Source organism: Hippichthys cyanospilos, chromosome 21 (genome assembly GCF_059441005.1).
Source record: "Hippichthys cyanospilos isolate Australia breed blue-spotted pipefish chromosome 21, RoL_Hcya_1.0, whole genome shotgun sequence".
Classification (NCBI taxonomy): domain Eukaryota; kingdom Metazoa; phylum Chordata; class Actinopteri; order Syngnathiformes; family Syngnathidae; genus Hippichthys; species Hippichthys cyanospilos.
This window is the reverse complement of record NC_142389.1, coordinates 14,604,341-14,620,963: the sequence shown is the minus strand read 5'-3', so window position 1 is coordinate 14,620,963 and position 16,623 is coordinate 14,604,341. Positions and strand designations below refer to the sequence as shown.

The following is a 16,623-nucleotide window of genomic DNA, read 5'->3' as shown; positions in this document are numbered from 1 at the left end:
ATGACTAACTGAAAATAATGGGCGTATGTCCATCTTGTCCGTATCCAACCTAAAGTCTGCTGCAGCAGCATTCATCTTTGCTGTAGACAATCTAAGAACAACCAGTAAAAATTTGCCCCGGACTTTTCTCCTCTGATCTCACTGTGTTTTTGGCAAATTTGGGAAAATAGTCCTTCACTTTGAGGCTAAAAATGTATTGTAATGCATTCAGTTACTCTCATTTGTATTGAGTAAAATATGACTATTTTTTGTGTGTGTAATATTTTACACTACCACATTACAGCAAAGAGTAATGCATTACAGTAAATACATTACTTTTGTAATGCATTACTCTCAACACTCACTGTTAGCTAAGTTGAGCCCCGTGGGAGAAACTGCCATTAAATAGTACATAGATGATAGATTGGATTTGAGACAGGTACAGATGCGCAGCCGGTGACTCCTCATTTTAGTGTGTGTGTGAGAGTGACCAGGGTTGAACTGGGATATTGGTTCAGTTTGCTTCCTGATTTCATTGGTAAATGGACTTTCACATATAGTACTTTTCTACCTTGGGTACTCAAAGCGCTTTACACTAATTAGTCATTTACCCACTCCGGAACCTTGTGTACTTGTCCTTCTATGTGTGAGCATGTGGGTGAGAAACAAATGCGTGTATGATAAAATATTATACGTAGCAAGTCATTCTGATAAAATATTTTGCGACGTGAGACATTCTGATGAAATATGCGTCATGGAGACATCAATAAGAGTCACAGCTGCGGGACCGCTCCAACTGGCAGGCTTGAGCGACCTTCCTTCTGCTTGAGACAAAACAATACCAAGGCAGTTTCTTTTCCCACAAGCAGTGCACTCATTCTCACAGCAGACCACCAACATACCACAGCAGTTTATATTTTGTACTAAATTCATAGTCGCTATAATAATTATAATCCTAACCACAATCATTCACACAGCAAAGCATTTCTTCATTGCAAGCATGAATATTTTGTAGCTAATGTATAATCACTATATCTACAATGATTATAACAAGCACACAGAACACTTTAGCAGCTATTACGAATGGTATGAAAACCCCGGTCCTTTGAGTCTTTAATGGTTTGCAAATGTACATACAGTCTCTATTAGTCACTAGTGGAGGAATACAGTTTGAAGTATTGATTGGGACAGGTCATTCGATTTTTTTTTTTCAACAAGCAGCAGTTGAAACTAAAAAAAATGTGAAATATTATTTTGTCTTTGTATTGCTTTGTATTGCTTGCCTAATGTAAAATACAAAATCTGATTTGAACGAATAGAAAGGAAGAGTACTAGCATTGATTATGAAATAAATAAATAAATAAATATACAGTGGGCCCCCGTCTTACGAGATTATTCTGCTTCGCTGTTGGGCTCGTAAGACGAATTCATCGTATGGCGGGCAATCCAAACCTATGTTAAATAGCTAATGTGTTTAGAACCCTAGGTAAAAACATCAAAATTGTACATACATATTAAAAATTGGGACCAAATCAGTAAAGTAAATGCTAAGTTTATATAATATACATGTATACAATCAGAAAACATCATAAATAAAAAATATAGAAAGGATTTATTTACCTTTGAGTGCCGCTTGTTATGCCCATATTCCCTAGTAAGGATAGCCAAGGCTTGACTAGCGTCATATTTCTTATATTTCTTATTATCTTATTATCTCCAGCTTCTTTTCCATATAAATCATCTTCTTACTTCTCTCTTTAATATCGCTAGCAATCTTGGGACCCATGGCTAACCCATTCAACTTGAATTAAGCGGTAAAATGCACTGTAAATACGGTTTTGTAACCACATACAATCGAACAAAGCTTTACCATTCTGCCATTTTAAAACGAGTGAGGGGGACCAATAGCAGACCAGCATTGTAATGAGGAGACGCCAACCAATAGCAGACCAGCATTGTAGTGACACATTGCATGGAAACAGTTTGACGGCAATAGTGAATAAGTGCAATTACCTAAAAACGCAGATGGAGGCAAAACAACCCAAATACAGCCAAACCCTAGGGTCATGACAGGTTTTTTTGTGGCAAAGCAGGGAAAATAAGATGAAGAGGGGACGAAAAAACTCACATCGCAACATGAAAAAAAACGTAAGACAGGGACGCTGTAACACGGGGGGTCTTCTACACATTGTAATCTATATTGTTTACCTTTACTTGTCTGAAATGTATATCTATTTGTCTCTATTTGGTACATGCAGCATCCACTTTGGATTCACAAATTGGGGTTTTTGAGTTTTTCCTCCCCCCTCTGGGAGCTTTGACAGGGGTTGTGTACCTTACACCAAAAAGATGTCTCTGTATGACTTCTTTTATCGAAAGAAGTCTCGACATGACCTCTTTTCAACCGTGAAGCCCTTTGAGACTTCGGTGATTTAGGGCTAAAAAAAAATTTGATTGATTGATAGATTGAGTCTTATATATATATATATATATATATATATATATATACACCGCAAATTCCGGACTATAAGCCGCTACTTTTTTCCCAAACTTTCAACCCTGCGGCTTATTCAGTGATGCGGCCAATTTATGTAATTTTTCTAACGGCCGCTAGGGGCGCTCGAGTAGAAAAGGTAAGATTAAGACCGGTGGAATATATGCGTCGAGGAAGACTGCAACTTCCTGTCTTGTGCATAAATTAAATTAGCGTGAACATACCCTCATCATGGAAAATGCAAAAAGAAAGGCATATGACGCAGGACAAACTCCATTCCAGCTGTGATTCCTGGGGGCACAACAAAGTATTTGCAGCCGCTTGACATTAGTGTGAATCGTGCATTTAAAGTGGCCCTCCGTGTTGAATGGGAGAATTGGATGACTAGCGGCGAGAAATCTTTCACTAAAACTGGCCGCATGCAAAAGGCAACTTTTTCATAAGTCTGCCAGTGGATCCTGAGAGCGTGGGGCAGCGTCAAAAAAATCACCATCACCAACGGGTTCCAAAAAGCCGGTCTGCTGCGTGACGGAGAGGAGGGCACAGTGACAGCGAGAGAAAGGCTGAGGGAGTGTGTGACGACGTCTATATGACACTGTTTCATTCCGACACTGAGGAAGATGACTTCGATGGCTTCAGTTCAAAGGAGGAAGGTGAAGAAGGCTTACCGTGATTTTTACCAGTATGTTCTTTTACCAGACCTGTTTTACCAGACCTGTTATACTGTGTTGCTAGCGTGTTGCTACCATGTTGCTACTGTTGTACTGCCCTGGCACAGGCACCGTTTGGGAAGAAAGTTATATTATTATTATTAAGTTATATTATTAAAACTTTGAAAACTCTCTCTGTGTACCGTCTTTCTTTGTAAATATGTTTACATGTTTTAATGTGGACACATGCGGCTTATATGCAGGTGCGGCTTGTGTATGTACAAAATCGGTTTTCCTCTAAAATGTAGTGGGTTGCGGCTTATATTCAGGTGTGCTCTATAGTCCGGAAATTACGGTGTGCATATATATATATATATATATATATATATATATATATATATATATATATATACACACACACACACAGACACACACACACACTTACATTGACAGCAATTCCCTCAGATGAAACATTCATACACAGTGGTGTATTAACAGCTGCTGAGATAATTGTATAACAGTACTGATGGATATTGTGAAAGTCTTTATGTCCTCTTGAGCAAAATGGGTTTCCCCACAGAGGTTCAGGCCCTATAAACAGTTGATAAAATGATTATACAGTACATAATAACTCTTCTTCTTACCAGCAAGGAGAGGTCTTACATTTTTGTCAGTGTCCTTAAAAAAATGCTTTTGATGGACTGCTTGAATTTGTATTGGTTAAGGATTATTAAATTTTAAAAAAATCACAAAATCAGTTTTATGTTGGCATGAAAGCATGCAGCTTATACATTATCAAGAAATAACCAGGGCATGGTGCATATTCTCTTTTCTTTACCCTGTCAATGAGGCGGATGGAATGGAAGACGGGTTGAAGGGGGAACATTGTGATAAAGCTGTGATGGTAACTATACAAGACAAACCATCATTGGTGCCTCATCCACACAGAGGAGCTAGTGGATGTGAATGGTTGCTAGGCAACAGCAATAGCCAGATTTGCTGCGTTTTGCAGTCAAAGGAGGACGTTGTTTTTTGTATGTGTGCATATTTCTGCAAATGTTTTGATCCAACAATATTAGTGTTGCATACAAGAATAAGATGCTTGCTAATTTACTATATTAACTTCATGCACCCTGTGATATTTGGGTGGCTATTATATATAAATGCACACTAATATAAGTGTGGTATCAAGCAGAGGCAAGGCATTTTATCTATGCACAAGAAGAGCCCAGTAAAAGTACCACACACTGTAATTGCTCTCTGAGTGGCATTTCTCCTATTTCTCCTTTAAGACAGGAGCGGTAAAGGGATTTGCACACTCTGGTCATATTAATTCAGTCATTCCCTATAGTCATAGCTGTGTATGATTGTCCTGCCACAAGTCATTATCACTGCCATTTTAATTTAGCCTTCTGCAACTTCTGTTTTAGGTCAAAATTAAATGAATCATGACTGTTTCATAAGCAAGGAAGTGCTTATGAAGGCAGTGTATTGATATAATATTGATAAGAATTGATCATATTTTGTCAAAATACTTAATAAATTATGTATTGCATTTGTTACAAATCTAGTATCCAAACAAAATACCCCATAATTGCCCAAATATAGTTAATAATTAATAAGAGTTTGTTGACATTGTAAAAACCATAGCAAAACAGAATAAATGTCATCTTTGTAATTTCTTCATATTTTCTTGCGTTCATATCTGCAAGTTTTATATTTGCTGCGTGTATAGTGAGTGAGCCCTGTGTGTTGCTTGCGGGTGAGTGAGTGGTCAAGCAAGTGAGAGAGACCATGTAGCGACTCCCGCACAGAGCAGCTGAGTGTGCCTTAGTGAGAGCCTTAGGCAGAGTTTCACTAAGAGGGCCATTGAAATACTGTAAATGTGAATGCTGATTGTACCTCATTATCCTACTTGGTCAGCTACAGGCTCCACTCTAGATCGACGTGCGAGGGCCGTTACCCGAAACCTTGTAGCAGCCTCAAGGTTTGCAACCTGCACTGCTACAAGAATCACTTTCTTCTTAAAAGCTACTGTAATTTTGCTGTGTGTGAACAATGATGGATTCAGACGTTCAATCTGCTTGCTTCTTTTATTGAAAATAATGCCACAACAACTGGGAGTGGGAATCTTTGGCTGTCTCAGGATTCGATTTAATTTCAATTTTGGGATTCGAATCGATTTTCGATTCTCAATGATTTTTGATTCAAAACGATTCTGTTCAATCACTTAAAAATTATTTCTGCTTCAGTCTATACAAGTGCAAAGAATCATCAAACTATGTGGGTCATTTTTGCAAGACAGAATAACAAAGAGAGATTGTGTATTATTTTCAGTTTTGATTCGTAAGGAACATGCCTTTTTCCTCAAAAATAGCATGTTGACAACGACTATTTTTTAAGATAACTATAAACTGTATAGCTTTTATAGTATAAAATAAGATGAAACAAAAAAGTAGAACAAGATATATTGTCATTTCATATTCCAAAATATTATTTTCTCAATATATAAATTAATATTTGTAATATATTAAAATTATTTCATTTTTAAACTGTTGCCCAAATTAAAACCATTGACATTTATTATGTCTCTCGGCTGGCCTGGGAATCTTCCCGGCGGAGCTGGATGAAGTGGCCGGGGAGAGGGAAGTCTGGGCTTCCATGCTGAGGTTGCTGCCTCCGCAAGCCGACCCCAGATAATCGGAAGAAAATGGATGAATGGATGGGTGGATGGATGGACATTCACAGCAGGTGTAAAAGAAACTTAAATTAGCTGACAATTCGACAGCAATTACCTGATTGGTCACTTGGTAGCTTTTTAAATAAGACCTTAATAATTAAACAACATTATGCATACAGGCTTTGCCTCTGTAAGAATTCAACACGCATCTCAATTGGCACGGATATGATCACTTCTTTTCCCCATCTGCGTAAATACCACGCTGGAAAGCTCACCAAACTTCCTGTTTGCACAGTTTGCAGCAAAATAAAAGCATAGCAAGAGTTGTCTAGACCAGTGGTCCTCAATCCCTGGTCTGTGGATCAACTGGTACCAGGCCTCGAGGGTATGGTGTTATACTGCGCCCGAAATAATGTTTTGGAAATGATTTAGTTTTACAGTTAATACGTTTGTGCTTGATCTTTGTTTTTTTTGGCGCTGCTTGTGGCCGCTTTTGATATTACATACGTAGTGAGTTGGATGATGTGGTTTTTAGAGCAGCCGGCAGCAGGACCCCCCCCTTGGAGCATCCTGTATTTCTCCCGTAGGGCTGAAGAGCTGGAGGCTATCCTATCGGTCGTTGTTGACCCCGAACTGGTTGCTAGTCGATTGCAGGCCACTCAAATTGTCAAAAACCATATCAACAACAACTACAACAACAACCACTTATAGACACAAACACACCTTTGGACAATTTACAGTGTCCAATATACCTAGACTGCTGCCATGCTTACAATCACAGTCACACAAAAGCAGTGTGCTGTGCAGAGGAGTGCTTATGTTAGCCCAGCCTCCTATTTGTGGGGGCTCCACATTAGGGTGCCCTTTCAAAAATCATACTGTTTTGAGCGTATATTCTGCTTTAGCCAGGAACTCAAAGAGACAGCACCAGCTACTGTATATGTTTCAAGTGGATGTTCATCATAACTCGAACCACAAACCAATTACAGCAAAAAAAAAAGAAAAGAAAAAAAATGTGCACTATATATACACTTAATATAGACTTAAGATTCATTGGTTTTATGCATCCAAGTTCTTGCATTGGAGAAATTACATTTGCTACAAATCGCTATGGTTATACAAACGTGTCAGTTGATGTGCATCATGAGATTTGTTGAACTTGAATGAAGCTTCTTTTTAGGAGCTTAATGATTCCACTGAATTACCTGTAAATGTGTGACGTTCTGCCTGGGTTTTTCTTCTGCTGTGGGTTGAGTTGTGGCGAATTTGGTTGTTTAGACATTCAGATAGGATTGTCTCCTCCCCGCGTCTGCCTCTCCTCCCTGTCCGTTAGTTTGATTTCGTCCACCTGTTGCCTGCGTGTTCCTGCCCCTTGCGTGTCACCCAATCTGCTTCCCCTGTCTCTTGTTCTCTCCCGGCTGTTTCGCCTTATTTGTAATTACTGTCATGTGAATTTAAACTGCAGATTTGTCACTGCCAGTCGTCGCATTATTGCAATTGTCACCTCCCTGCTGTTGTTTCCTTGTTGTCGCGTTCCTCGTTGTCCCCCAGTCACATGGCTGCTCTTCCCCTGTAAGTTTAGTTTAGCTCTCGTTCCTTTGTACCTTACCCAGCTTTTGTCTACTTTTGTTCCTGCCTTGTTGGATAATTAAAACCTCAGTTTTGGAGCACATCCCCTCCTGGCTTCCTTGCAACCTTGGGTCCATTCCCTCGCACCTCCTCACTCCACTCGCAATGCCAGATCGCGACAGAGTTGTTGAAGCGTATGACCGCGATGTACGTTTTGAGTGTCTCGTGTCGTCAACGCACAAGTCGCAAATGGTCATTTCAGGGCCATAGCTAGTCATTTGAGTGCCCTCCACCCCAGTACCATTTTTGATCAAATGTGAGTTATGTAAATTACTTCGCTCACTATGTGCTAGTTTTTTTTTTAATCTGATGCAAACATCTAACAGTTTAAATGAGTTTTTCACCGAAGCCCGGAGGACTAAATGCAAAAAACACTTCAGTGTAAAAAGCTATGTTGAAATTGTACTTGAAATTGCCGAAGTATCACTTTTATTTTGAGAAAATCTCTAATGGAAATGCAAGCTACTACTTGCGTACTTGTGGCACATCATCAAACAGACAGAAAGGCGCCAAGGTCAGGTGACTGAACAATTTATCATAGGGCAATCACTGATGATTTTAATAGTCAATTAATCAGCGAATGACTTTTCATAACTTCTACAGAGTGCTACTTTTATGTAATATTGGATGATGAACTGTGTAGATACTTTGTTTTGTATATAATGTATTTTTTACATTTTTAGCATTTTGTAATGTTGTAGAAGAGCCCAACCACAGAGACCAATGTTGAGAGTTAGCATTTGCTACAACATCCATTCATCTTTCGAGTAAAACTATAAGCAGGAATTTACAGTGGGCCCCCGGGTTACGAACTTAATCCGTTCAGCGGCTACGCTCGTAACTCGAACTGCTCTTATGACGGGCAATCCAAACCTATGTTAATTCGTGAATGCGTGCAACGCGTGCAAAAACCTTAGGTAAAAACATCACGACTTCAAACACATATTAAAAATGAGTAACATTAACAGTTAAATTAAAAAACATATACAAAGGAAAATTGACATTTACCTATGTGTTAATGTTAATGTTAACACAATTACGCTGATATGCTATTGCTCTTACAATGTCACAGTCACTGTTTCAGTCACGGTGTCAGTCACGGAGATGCTAAAACATATCACCGGCAATTTCCTTCTCTTTAATCCATAATAGAAGAAGCCTCTCCATTTTGTTGTCGAGCGAGGTCCGTACCTCGGCAAGGAAAGTCTTGCCCTTAGAAGATTGCCGAGCGGTTCCGTCCATAGTCACGAGCAAGGTTAACTATGCGTGTGCCTCCCTCTTTTTTTTTTTATTATCTCCTGCTTCGTTTCTATTGTCATCATCCTCTTACTTCTTCCTTTACCGCTACTAGCAATTTTAGAAGCTATGTCTAACAGATGAAGTTTGCAAAGTCTTCACAACATTCCTTCCTTCTGTTTTTCACTCATTTTCTCTCCTTCCTTCCATCCCGACCAGCTGTGCCATCAAGCTAGATAAAGGCGTTCGGCCAATAGCATATCGGCATTTCTGTGATTGACGTGACGCCGGCCAATAGCATCTCCGTGAGTGAGACCGGGTGACCTTAATCGACCAATAGCATATGGCATCTCAACGCAGTCATGTCGAAAATTGCACTTGTCGTCAGCATCACTGTAACCTGTTTTGTGACACTTGACACTGTTTTGTGAACCCCAATTCACCAAGTCGAGTAAGATATAAAGGAGTAGTTGTTAAACGGATTTAAGCCAACTCACCAATTAATAAGTTGTCAACATATTGGATCAAATCGCGCCCTCCGGTACCTCTTCCGTTTGTTGCACTTTGTGCAAATACTTATTTTGAAAATCCCAGGGCTTAGCCTCCTGCAAAATATTGTCTGTACTCTTCTGCCAGTAGCAGGCAAAAAAATGTATCAGCCAAATCAATCACATTGAACTATTGCATTGTCGGGCTCAACCTGCTCAAACAGCGATGTTTGATTGCGGCACAAGAATGCAAGGCGTTTTCAGTAATTTTGTTAATTTTCCTAAAGTCATATGCCATATGGTAATTTACACAATCCGCTTTCAAAACTGGGAGAATGGGAGTGTGGAAAGAGGAGTCTGATAACTCAAGGACTCCGACCTCACACCGTCCCTAAAGAGTGTTAGTAATGCGACCTGCCGACTTAGGTTTGCATGTGCATTGGAGCACTCCAAAATGATGATGTGTCACTTTGAATGATACCGGAAGAACGGGGTGGCAAAAACTTATGTCAGCGGCGCCCCCGGACCACAACAAGTCCGGCAACTTGTCCAAAAGCGGAGCGGCGTCCTCGTGGTCCGCGAGCTCCCTGCCGTGAAATCGAGAGCATGTGACATGCTCCAGCAACCCAGGATCCACAGCGTCAACCTGGATACAAAAACATTCAGTGCTCTGGGAATACATTACCAAGGAAATTTCACTTTGTGTTCAATCACTGGCCAATTGGCATTACCACACCATGGGTCCCAGTTCACGTGCCTCCCAGCCTGCTCCTACAGCCAGTTATGTGTGGTGTGAATGACTCACCTATCATGAACAATTGAGATTGCTTATCTGTCAGTGATGTGTACGTCGCAATGCCTCGTCTCTCCACAAAAATTTGGTGACTAGTCAATTTCCACTCATCGCCTTTGATTGTTTGAAATGCTTCCTAATAATTAAATCATTGCTGCAGGCATACAACAGTGTGAGATGGAGAGAGTCGGCTGAGGCAGGAGGAGAACAAGTTGATTCAGGGTTTTCACCGCAGGAACGTCAAGTAGACACTCCCTCCCTCCTTTAGTTCATGTAGATAGCTGCTTGTGTCTTTGTTCATAGGTCTTGCCACATGCGATGAATAGGTGTTTGATTTTCAGTCAACACCAAGCGGTGGGTGAGAGTTTGTCTAGCAATAGAAGTAATTTTGTTGTGTGGAGACAGGTAGAGTTGTGTGAAGACCAACAATACCCATCTTTGGCCCAGTCATCGTCATCTGCATAGAGGTGTGGCTAGTGTGGCTTGCTCAGTTGTTGTTGTCGCCAGGGAGCAGGGTCATTCTGCTCAAGTCCTTGCCTCGTGGAGGTTGTCTTCCTCTGTCTCCCCTCTGGGGAGGAGGGCCCTGGTACTGGCTTTGTTCTAGCCAAGGAAACGTGCACTGTCTCCACCAATGGTCCATACCGTCACACCTGAAGCAGCCTTGATTTGGAGCTTGGCGAGAGCCGCCTATTTGTCAATGCGGTCTGGCAAGCATTGAGGTGTGCAGCGGGATCCATGGTGGGTTTCAAGTCTGGAAGTTTTGCTATGGCTGACGCGGAAGAAGGAAAGAGATCCTGGAGCACAGCAAACAGTCGCATGGTGAAAGGAGCAAACAACCAATCGGGTTCAACCATATTAAGGCTGGAACGCCTCAGGACTTCATCAGATTGGTGAATTGAGGAACAACATGCCTGGATTAATCTTACCATGTCGCCGCAAGCCAAATTCATACCATCAGTGTGTCTCCTGAAAGCTTGGATCCAGGGCTTGGCGCCACCCACTAATGCGGGGAGCCTCTTCTGCAAAAAATCTAAATTTTTCAACGTCATTTCTTGATAAACTAACCCACAAGAGGCTGGTATCATGGGGTAATTTCTCATTGGTCAGGTATATCTATCAGATGGTCTAGATTGAAATCCAGATTGTGGTCTGATCTGACTCTTTTCATAATTAGGGGTCAAACAGTTGTTGTCATTTGTTGCTTGTCTTCTCCAGTCATCCTCTGTTGAGTGCACGCGTCATATGTACGTGGCAAGAGGTGAGGAGTCAGTTGGAGGGGGGAGTGTGAAATCAAACAATGGGTTCCCCCCTCCCCTGTCTCAATGTCTGTGTCTGTTTTTTCCTCATACTGGCTCTAAATTTGTCCACTAAGGACAACCACTCTGGATCTTGGGATGCACATTGTCCACAGTTTGCTTGTCTAACTGCTCCGTCAAGATGTATGTCTTTGTGTTGGAGTGTTGTCTGGTCAGTCATTCCAGTATTGGCAGTCCCTACAAAAATTCCTTCCCCACCCAGTTCGTAAACTGAGGCTTGCAAAGCTAATCTTTGACCATTAGATGCAGTTTGGGATGGCTCAGTGTGCTCGGGGGGTGCAGCAATCCTGCCCTGTTTTGCAACCCCCAATGGTGGGTCAAAGTGACCCTCTTTTTCCACCTGACCAGCAGCCCCAGCAGTCATCATCAAACACATTTCATACAAATTGCGCTGCAACTTTTCATACTCCTTTATTTTTCTCTGGTTAAATTTCTCCTCTTTATCCATCCACTTTCCTCCATCTTCTCCCTCAACTCTTTTTCCACTGCAATGACTTCCCTTTCTGTCATTTGAAAATCCTTAGCCAAATGTGCAAATGTACATTTATCTCTATTAACCTTTTTATCCTCCTTCCATTTCACCCACACTTTTTCCACTTTGCTTGTTTTACTTTTTGCTTCTCCTTTTCCACACATGCTAGCAACTGACTTTCTAGTTCCCTCCATAACTCATCCATTGTTTTATGCCATCTTCCACCATAACTTTCACAACCAAATTTACAACATTCTGCTTTCCTTTTTCTGTAACTGCCGCGCTAACTTCGACATGTCCCATGTTCCAGGTTCTCCGCGAAACAATTCATCCTTCTTTAATTTCAGAAACAACTTCTGACACAGTTCTTTTCCTTCTTAATTTTCTTACTTTCTGTTCCACTAATCAACTGTGATTCAGTTTTAGCGTAATGACCATTAATCTCCGACCAGACTTCAGTCCGTTCGTCTGAAGTGCCACACCCGAGACCACTATCACACTTCCTCTTATTCGCCATCTCGAAATCCACCCGTGCGTGTCCCAATCACTTTTTACGCAGAACAATTTTAGTTTTCACACTCACACCGCTTTCACACTGATACGTAAATCCCAGATTTTAAACCGTATCGTAACCACGAATAGTTCCAAACTATTCTAGTAAGTAAATCCCAGATTTTATACCCTACTAACGTCCACACTATTACACTTTTACGCCGTTCTGCTCCTCCTTCCTCTTATAATTTAGCGTTGCCAATGTGCAGAATTTGAAAAGGAATCTGCCTACCTTGTTTCATTGTGGGCCCAAGAGGAAAGATGGTCGGACGTGTGGCTCCTTTATCAGGTCGTCACCTGGTGTGGACGTGGGTCCCAGACCCGAGTCCCAGACTCTTGTGGTTTTTCTCGAAGTCCCAGACTTCTTGAAGTCCCAGACTTCTTTTACCTCTCCTGCATCACGTCGGGGTCACCATAAATTGTTGGAATTTTATTTCTAAATCAACATAAACTCAAGTTAGTAATCTGACTCCAATTTGTGACCTTACCCAACTGCCACTCATCCAACAGTTTGCACGCTCGTTCTGCAATAGAAAGGTATCAGGAAGCCGGCATTTTCACACACGAGTGGATTTATTCCTAACACACAGATCTCAAAGTATTTATTTGAGACGGTAGCGCAGCTAACACAGCAGCAGCAGGTTAATCAAAATTCCCTCCATTCAGCACACGATTTCATGCAATCCTTTACTCAGCGGATTCAGCTAATAAGGGAAGAAATAAAAAAGGCAGCGCCGCTCACCACCTCAACTGTGATTGTTGATGCTAGTTCGGACAATCAGGTTCATGAAAGTCTGGCTACCCTGTCCCAGTTTGATTTAGTATCCCTGGAGTGTCTTACACAACTGGTTAATGCAGCAAAGCCGACGTCCTGCATGCTCGACCCGCTTCCAGGCAAACTCGTCAAAGAGTTGTTCCCGATCTTGGGGTCGTCTGTCTTGAATATTATCAACCTGTCACTCTCCTCTGGCATTGTACCTGAAGCTTTTAAGACGGCCGTCATTCAACCATTACTTAAGAAACCACACCTAGATCCTGAAGATCTCGCTAACTATAGGCCAGTGTCACACCTTCCGTTTATCGCCAAAATTCTCGAGAAAGTTGTAACACAACAGCTTAGTGATTTTATGATAGACAACAATAGATTTGAACTCCTTCAGTCAGGTTTTAGGGCCAACCACTCAACTGAGACAGCCCTAGTAAAAGTGACGAATGATCTTCTCTTAGCCTCGGATTCCAACATCTCATCAATATTATTACTGCTTGATCTTAGTGCCGCATTTGACACTATTGATCATCATATTCTTATAGAACGTCTTAGATCATGTGTTGGTATCTCGGGATCAGCACTTTCTTGGTTCAGATCTTACATCCTGGGAAGGACGCATAGTGTCTCTTATGGCGACGCGATCTCTGAGTCTTTCTCCGTCTCATGTGGTGTCCCGCAGGGGTCAGTACTTGGCCCCTTACTGTTCAACATCTACATGATTCCTCTCGGCGATATTATACGTAAACATGCTATTAGTTTTCATTGCTATGCTGATGATACCCAACTCTATATGCCCTTAGAAATAACGGATCCGTGCAAGTGCAGTAAACTGGAGGCTTGCCTCGCCGAGATTAAACAATGGATGTCTTCCAATTTTCTGCTTCTCAACCCTAATAAAACTGAGATGTTATTTATTGGCCCTGCTCATCATCAGCACCTGCTTAAGAATACCACGCTGAACCTAGAAAACTGTATTATTTCCCAAAGTAGTTCTGCAAAAAATCTCGGCGTGATATTTGACTCAACTCTCTCCTTTCGAACACATATTAATAACATGACAAGAACGGCGTTTTTTCACCTCCGCAATATAGCTAAAATTCGCCCTATTCTTTCTCTTAGCGATGCAGAAACATTAATTCATGCATTTGTTACGTCGCGCCTAGACTATTGCAACTTTTTGTTTTCTGGCCTTCCCATGTCTCACATTAAAAGCCTGCAGTGTGTACAGAATGCAGCGGCGAGACTATTGACAAGGACGAGAAAGTTTGATCATATTACTCCGATTCTAGCTGACCTGCATTGGCTTCCAATACACGTGAGATGTGATTTTAAGGTGTTGTTAATTACTTATAAAATTTTACACGGTTTAGCTCCTTCCTATCTCGTCGACTTAGTATCACCTTATGTTCCGTCCCGACAACTTCGATCACAAAATGCCGGTTTGCTATCGACCCCACGGGCTAAAAAGAAGTCTGCGGGATCAAGGGCATTTTCCATTCGCGCGCCAGTACTATGGAATGCCCTACCTATGGAAGTTCGCGCAGCCACCTCGGTAGAAATCTTTAAATCCCGACTAAAAACACATCTATACTCAAAAGCATTTAGTTAAATTAGCCTGTCTGCAGCCTTCTTCTTTTTTCCTGCCCCCCTCTTCCGGCCGGGAGAGGGGGCTAGCTAGATGGTGAGGGTTGACTTGACCGCCTCCATTGGGTCCTGCGCTGGTCGACCATCACGGGTTAGGAGTCTAGCCGTCTGCGGTCCACCTGGCTGGAATGCGGGATGGTTCCTGCCCAATGGCTTTGCCTGCTGTCAAGACATCACTGCACTATATAGCACAATATGTTTTCTGTAATTTATATTGTTTCTGTGTTCGGTACATGCAGCATCCACTTCAACCTGTGGGCCTGGAAGGGGGCTCCTCCCACCTGTGGTCCCTTCTGGAGGTTTCTGATTTTCCCCAAATTGGGGTTTTTGAGTTTTTCCTTCCCCTTCTGGGAGCTTTGACAGGGGATGCTGTTGTGTACCTTACATTGAAAAGATGTCTCTGTATGACCTCTTTTCATTCTGTGAAGCCCTTTGAGACTTCGGTGATTTAGGGCTATATAAATAAAATTTGATTGATTGATTGATTGATCTCATACAAGCACCTGGGTCTCGGGTCCCTCTCAATACAGCCCTGTACGCCTCTGTTGCCACCAGCAGACGTACTCTCCATCCGAGTTGCCCAGCAATGAGTTATACTACACAATATGCAAATGACACATCAACAAAGGCATCCTGGCATTATTTTATTGGCTATGTGTATACTGCAGTTAACTTTAGCTTGCTCTCATTGGTCTTTCTTTCCCTGCAGAATCGCTTGCTTACTCCTCCTGATTGTAGTTTTCCTCACAGTTGTTTCCCGCCAGGTGCCTCTGGGTCATCTCGTCCCCGCGACTAGCACCGTTTGCTCTGAAACATTCCATTCTTACACTCCCTTGCACCCCATATTGTTTTGTTCACTTTACAGTCTCACACTCTCATACACAGAATGTAGCAACATCTAATGAACTGCGTTAAGCTCAAACTCTTATATTCCTTTAAAGTGTATAATGCAGTGGTTCTTAAACTTTTTGAAGGCACCGAACCCTACCAGTTTCATTTGCTCATTCACCGAACCCTTACATTTATATTGTGGAGCGGGGGAGGGCTGTCGCAATCTTTCAGTGGGTGGCAGAGACCGTGCTGTCAAGACTGAGTGCTGACTGAGAAGGAGGGCTCAATCTGCTGCTTATCCTGCGCTCTCAAAGCGGACTGATAGGGAGTCTCACTCGGACACTTATTCAGCCCTCTCTAAGCGGTCACCGAACCCTACATGTTTCATATGCTTAATCACCCAACCCAATGCTGCGCTATCGTTAGCTTAGCTCAGTAGGACCGGTAGGAAATCTCAGAGCAGGACGCTTTCAATGACTGTGCCGACTAACTGCAGACTAGACTCAGCAGTGGACCTCTGCGGCAGAGGCTCCACCGAACCCCTGGGACCGACTCACCGAACCCCTATGGTTCGATCGAATCCACGTTAAGAACCAAAACTGTTCCGCATGAACAAACCCAAAGTGAGCAGGAATATCACTGCGAGCTTGCAAACTGAAGTGACAATGAGCCTCATGTTTTGCACGTGCTACTGCATGCTGAGCAAAATGTGGAATGTTTGAAAAAATCAGTTTGGTAAGGATTTTTTATTAGCATCAATGTGTGACACAAAAGATGTATCAAATGTATGAGGGGCCAACAGGGACATTATTTAGGATGACCTCAAACATCCACTAAAATAGCTCTCATTAACATCTACTGAATGCTCTCTTACAATTTAAATCTCTGTCATAAACATCACACGTGCTTATTATTTATATAGTTGGATCTTTCGATTGTCAAAAATACCTTGATTACTCTATTAATTTTTACACCTCAAAATTTCTGTATCTTGTTGTTGGGTTGGAAGTGGGCTCGATACCCCACAAATGACCCAAGGAGAGGTGTAAATAATAACTCAGGAGTCAGAGTTTTAGTTTTACCACTGCAG

At 41.9% G+C, this 16,623-nt stretch overlaps 1 protein-coding gene across 1 annotated transcript in view; it reads left to right on the top strand.

Annotated features, from left to right (window-relative positions):
* The first annotated feature begins 2,584 nt into the window (after nucleotides 1-2,584).
* gabbr1b (gamma-aminobutyric acid (GABA) B receptor, 1b) overlaps nucleotides 2,585-16,623 on the top strand; it is a 447,163-nt gene continuing 433,124 nt past the window's right edge. The window contains exon 1 of the mRNA XM_088404671.1: nucleotides 2,585-3,126. Within this exon, the coding sequence (XP_088260797.1) occupies nucleotides 3,063-3,126 (64 nt within the window). The 5' untranslated portion in view covers nucleotides 2,585-3,062. The remainder of the gene's footprint in view (nucleotides 3,127-16,623) is intronic.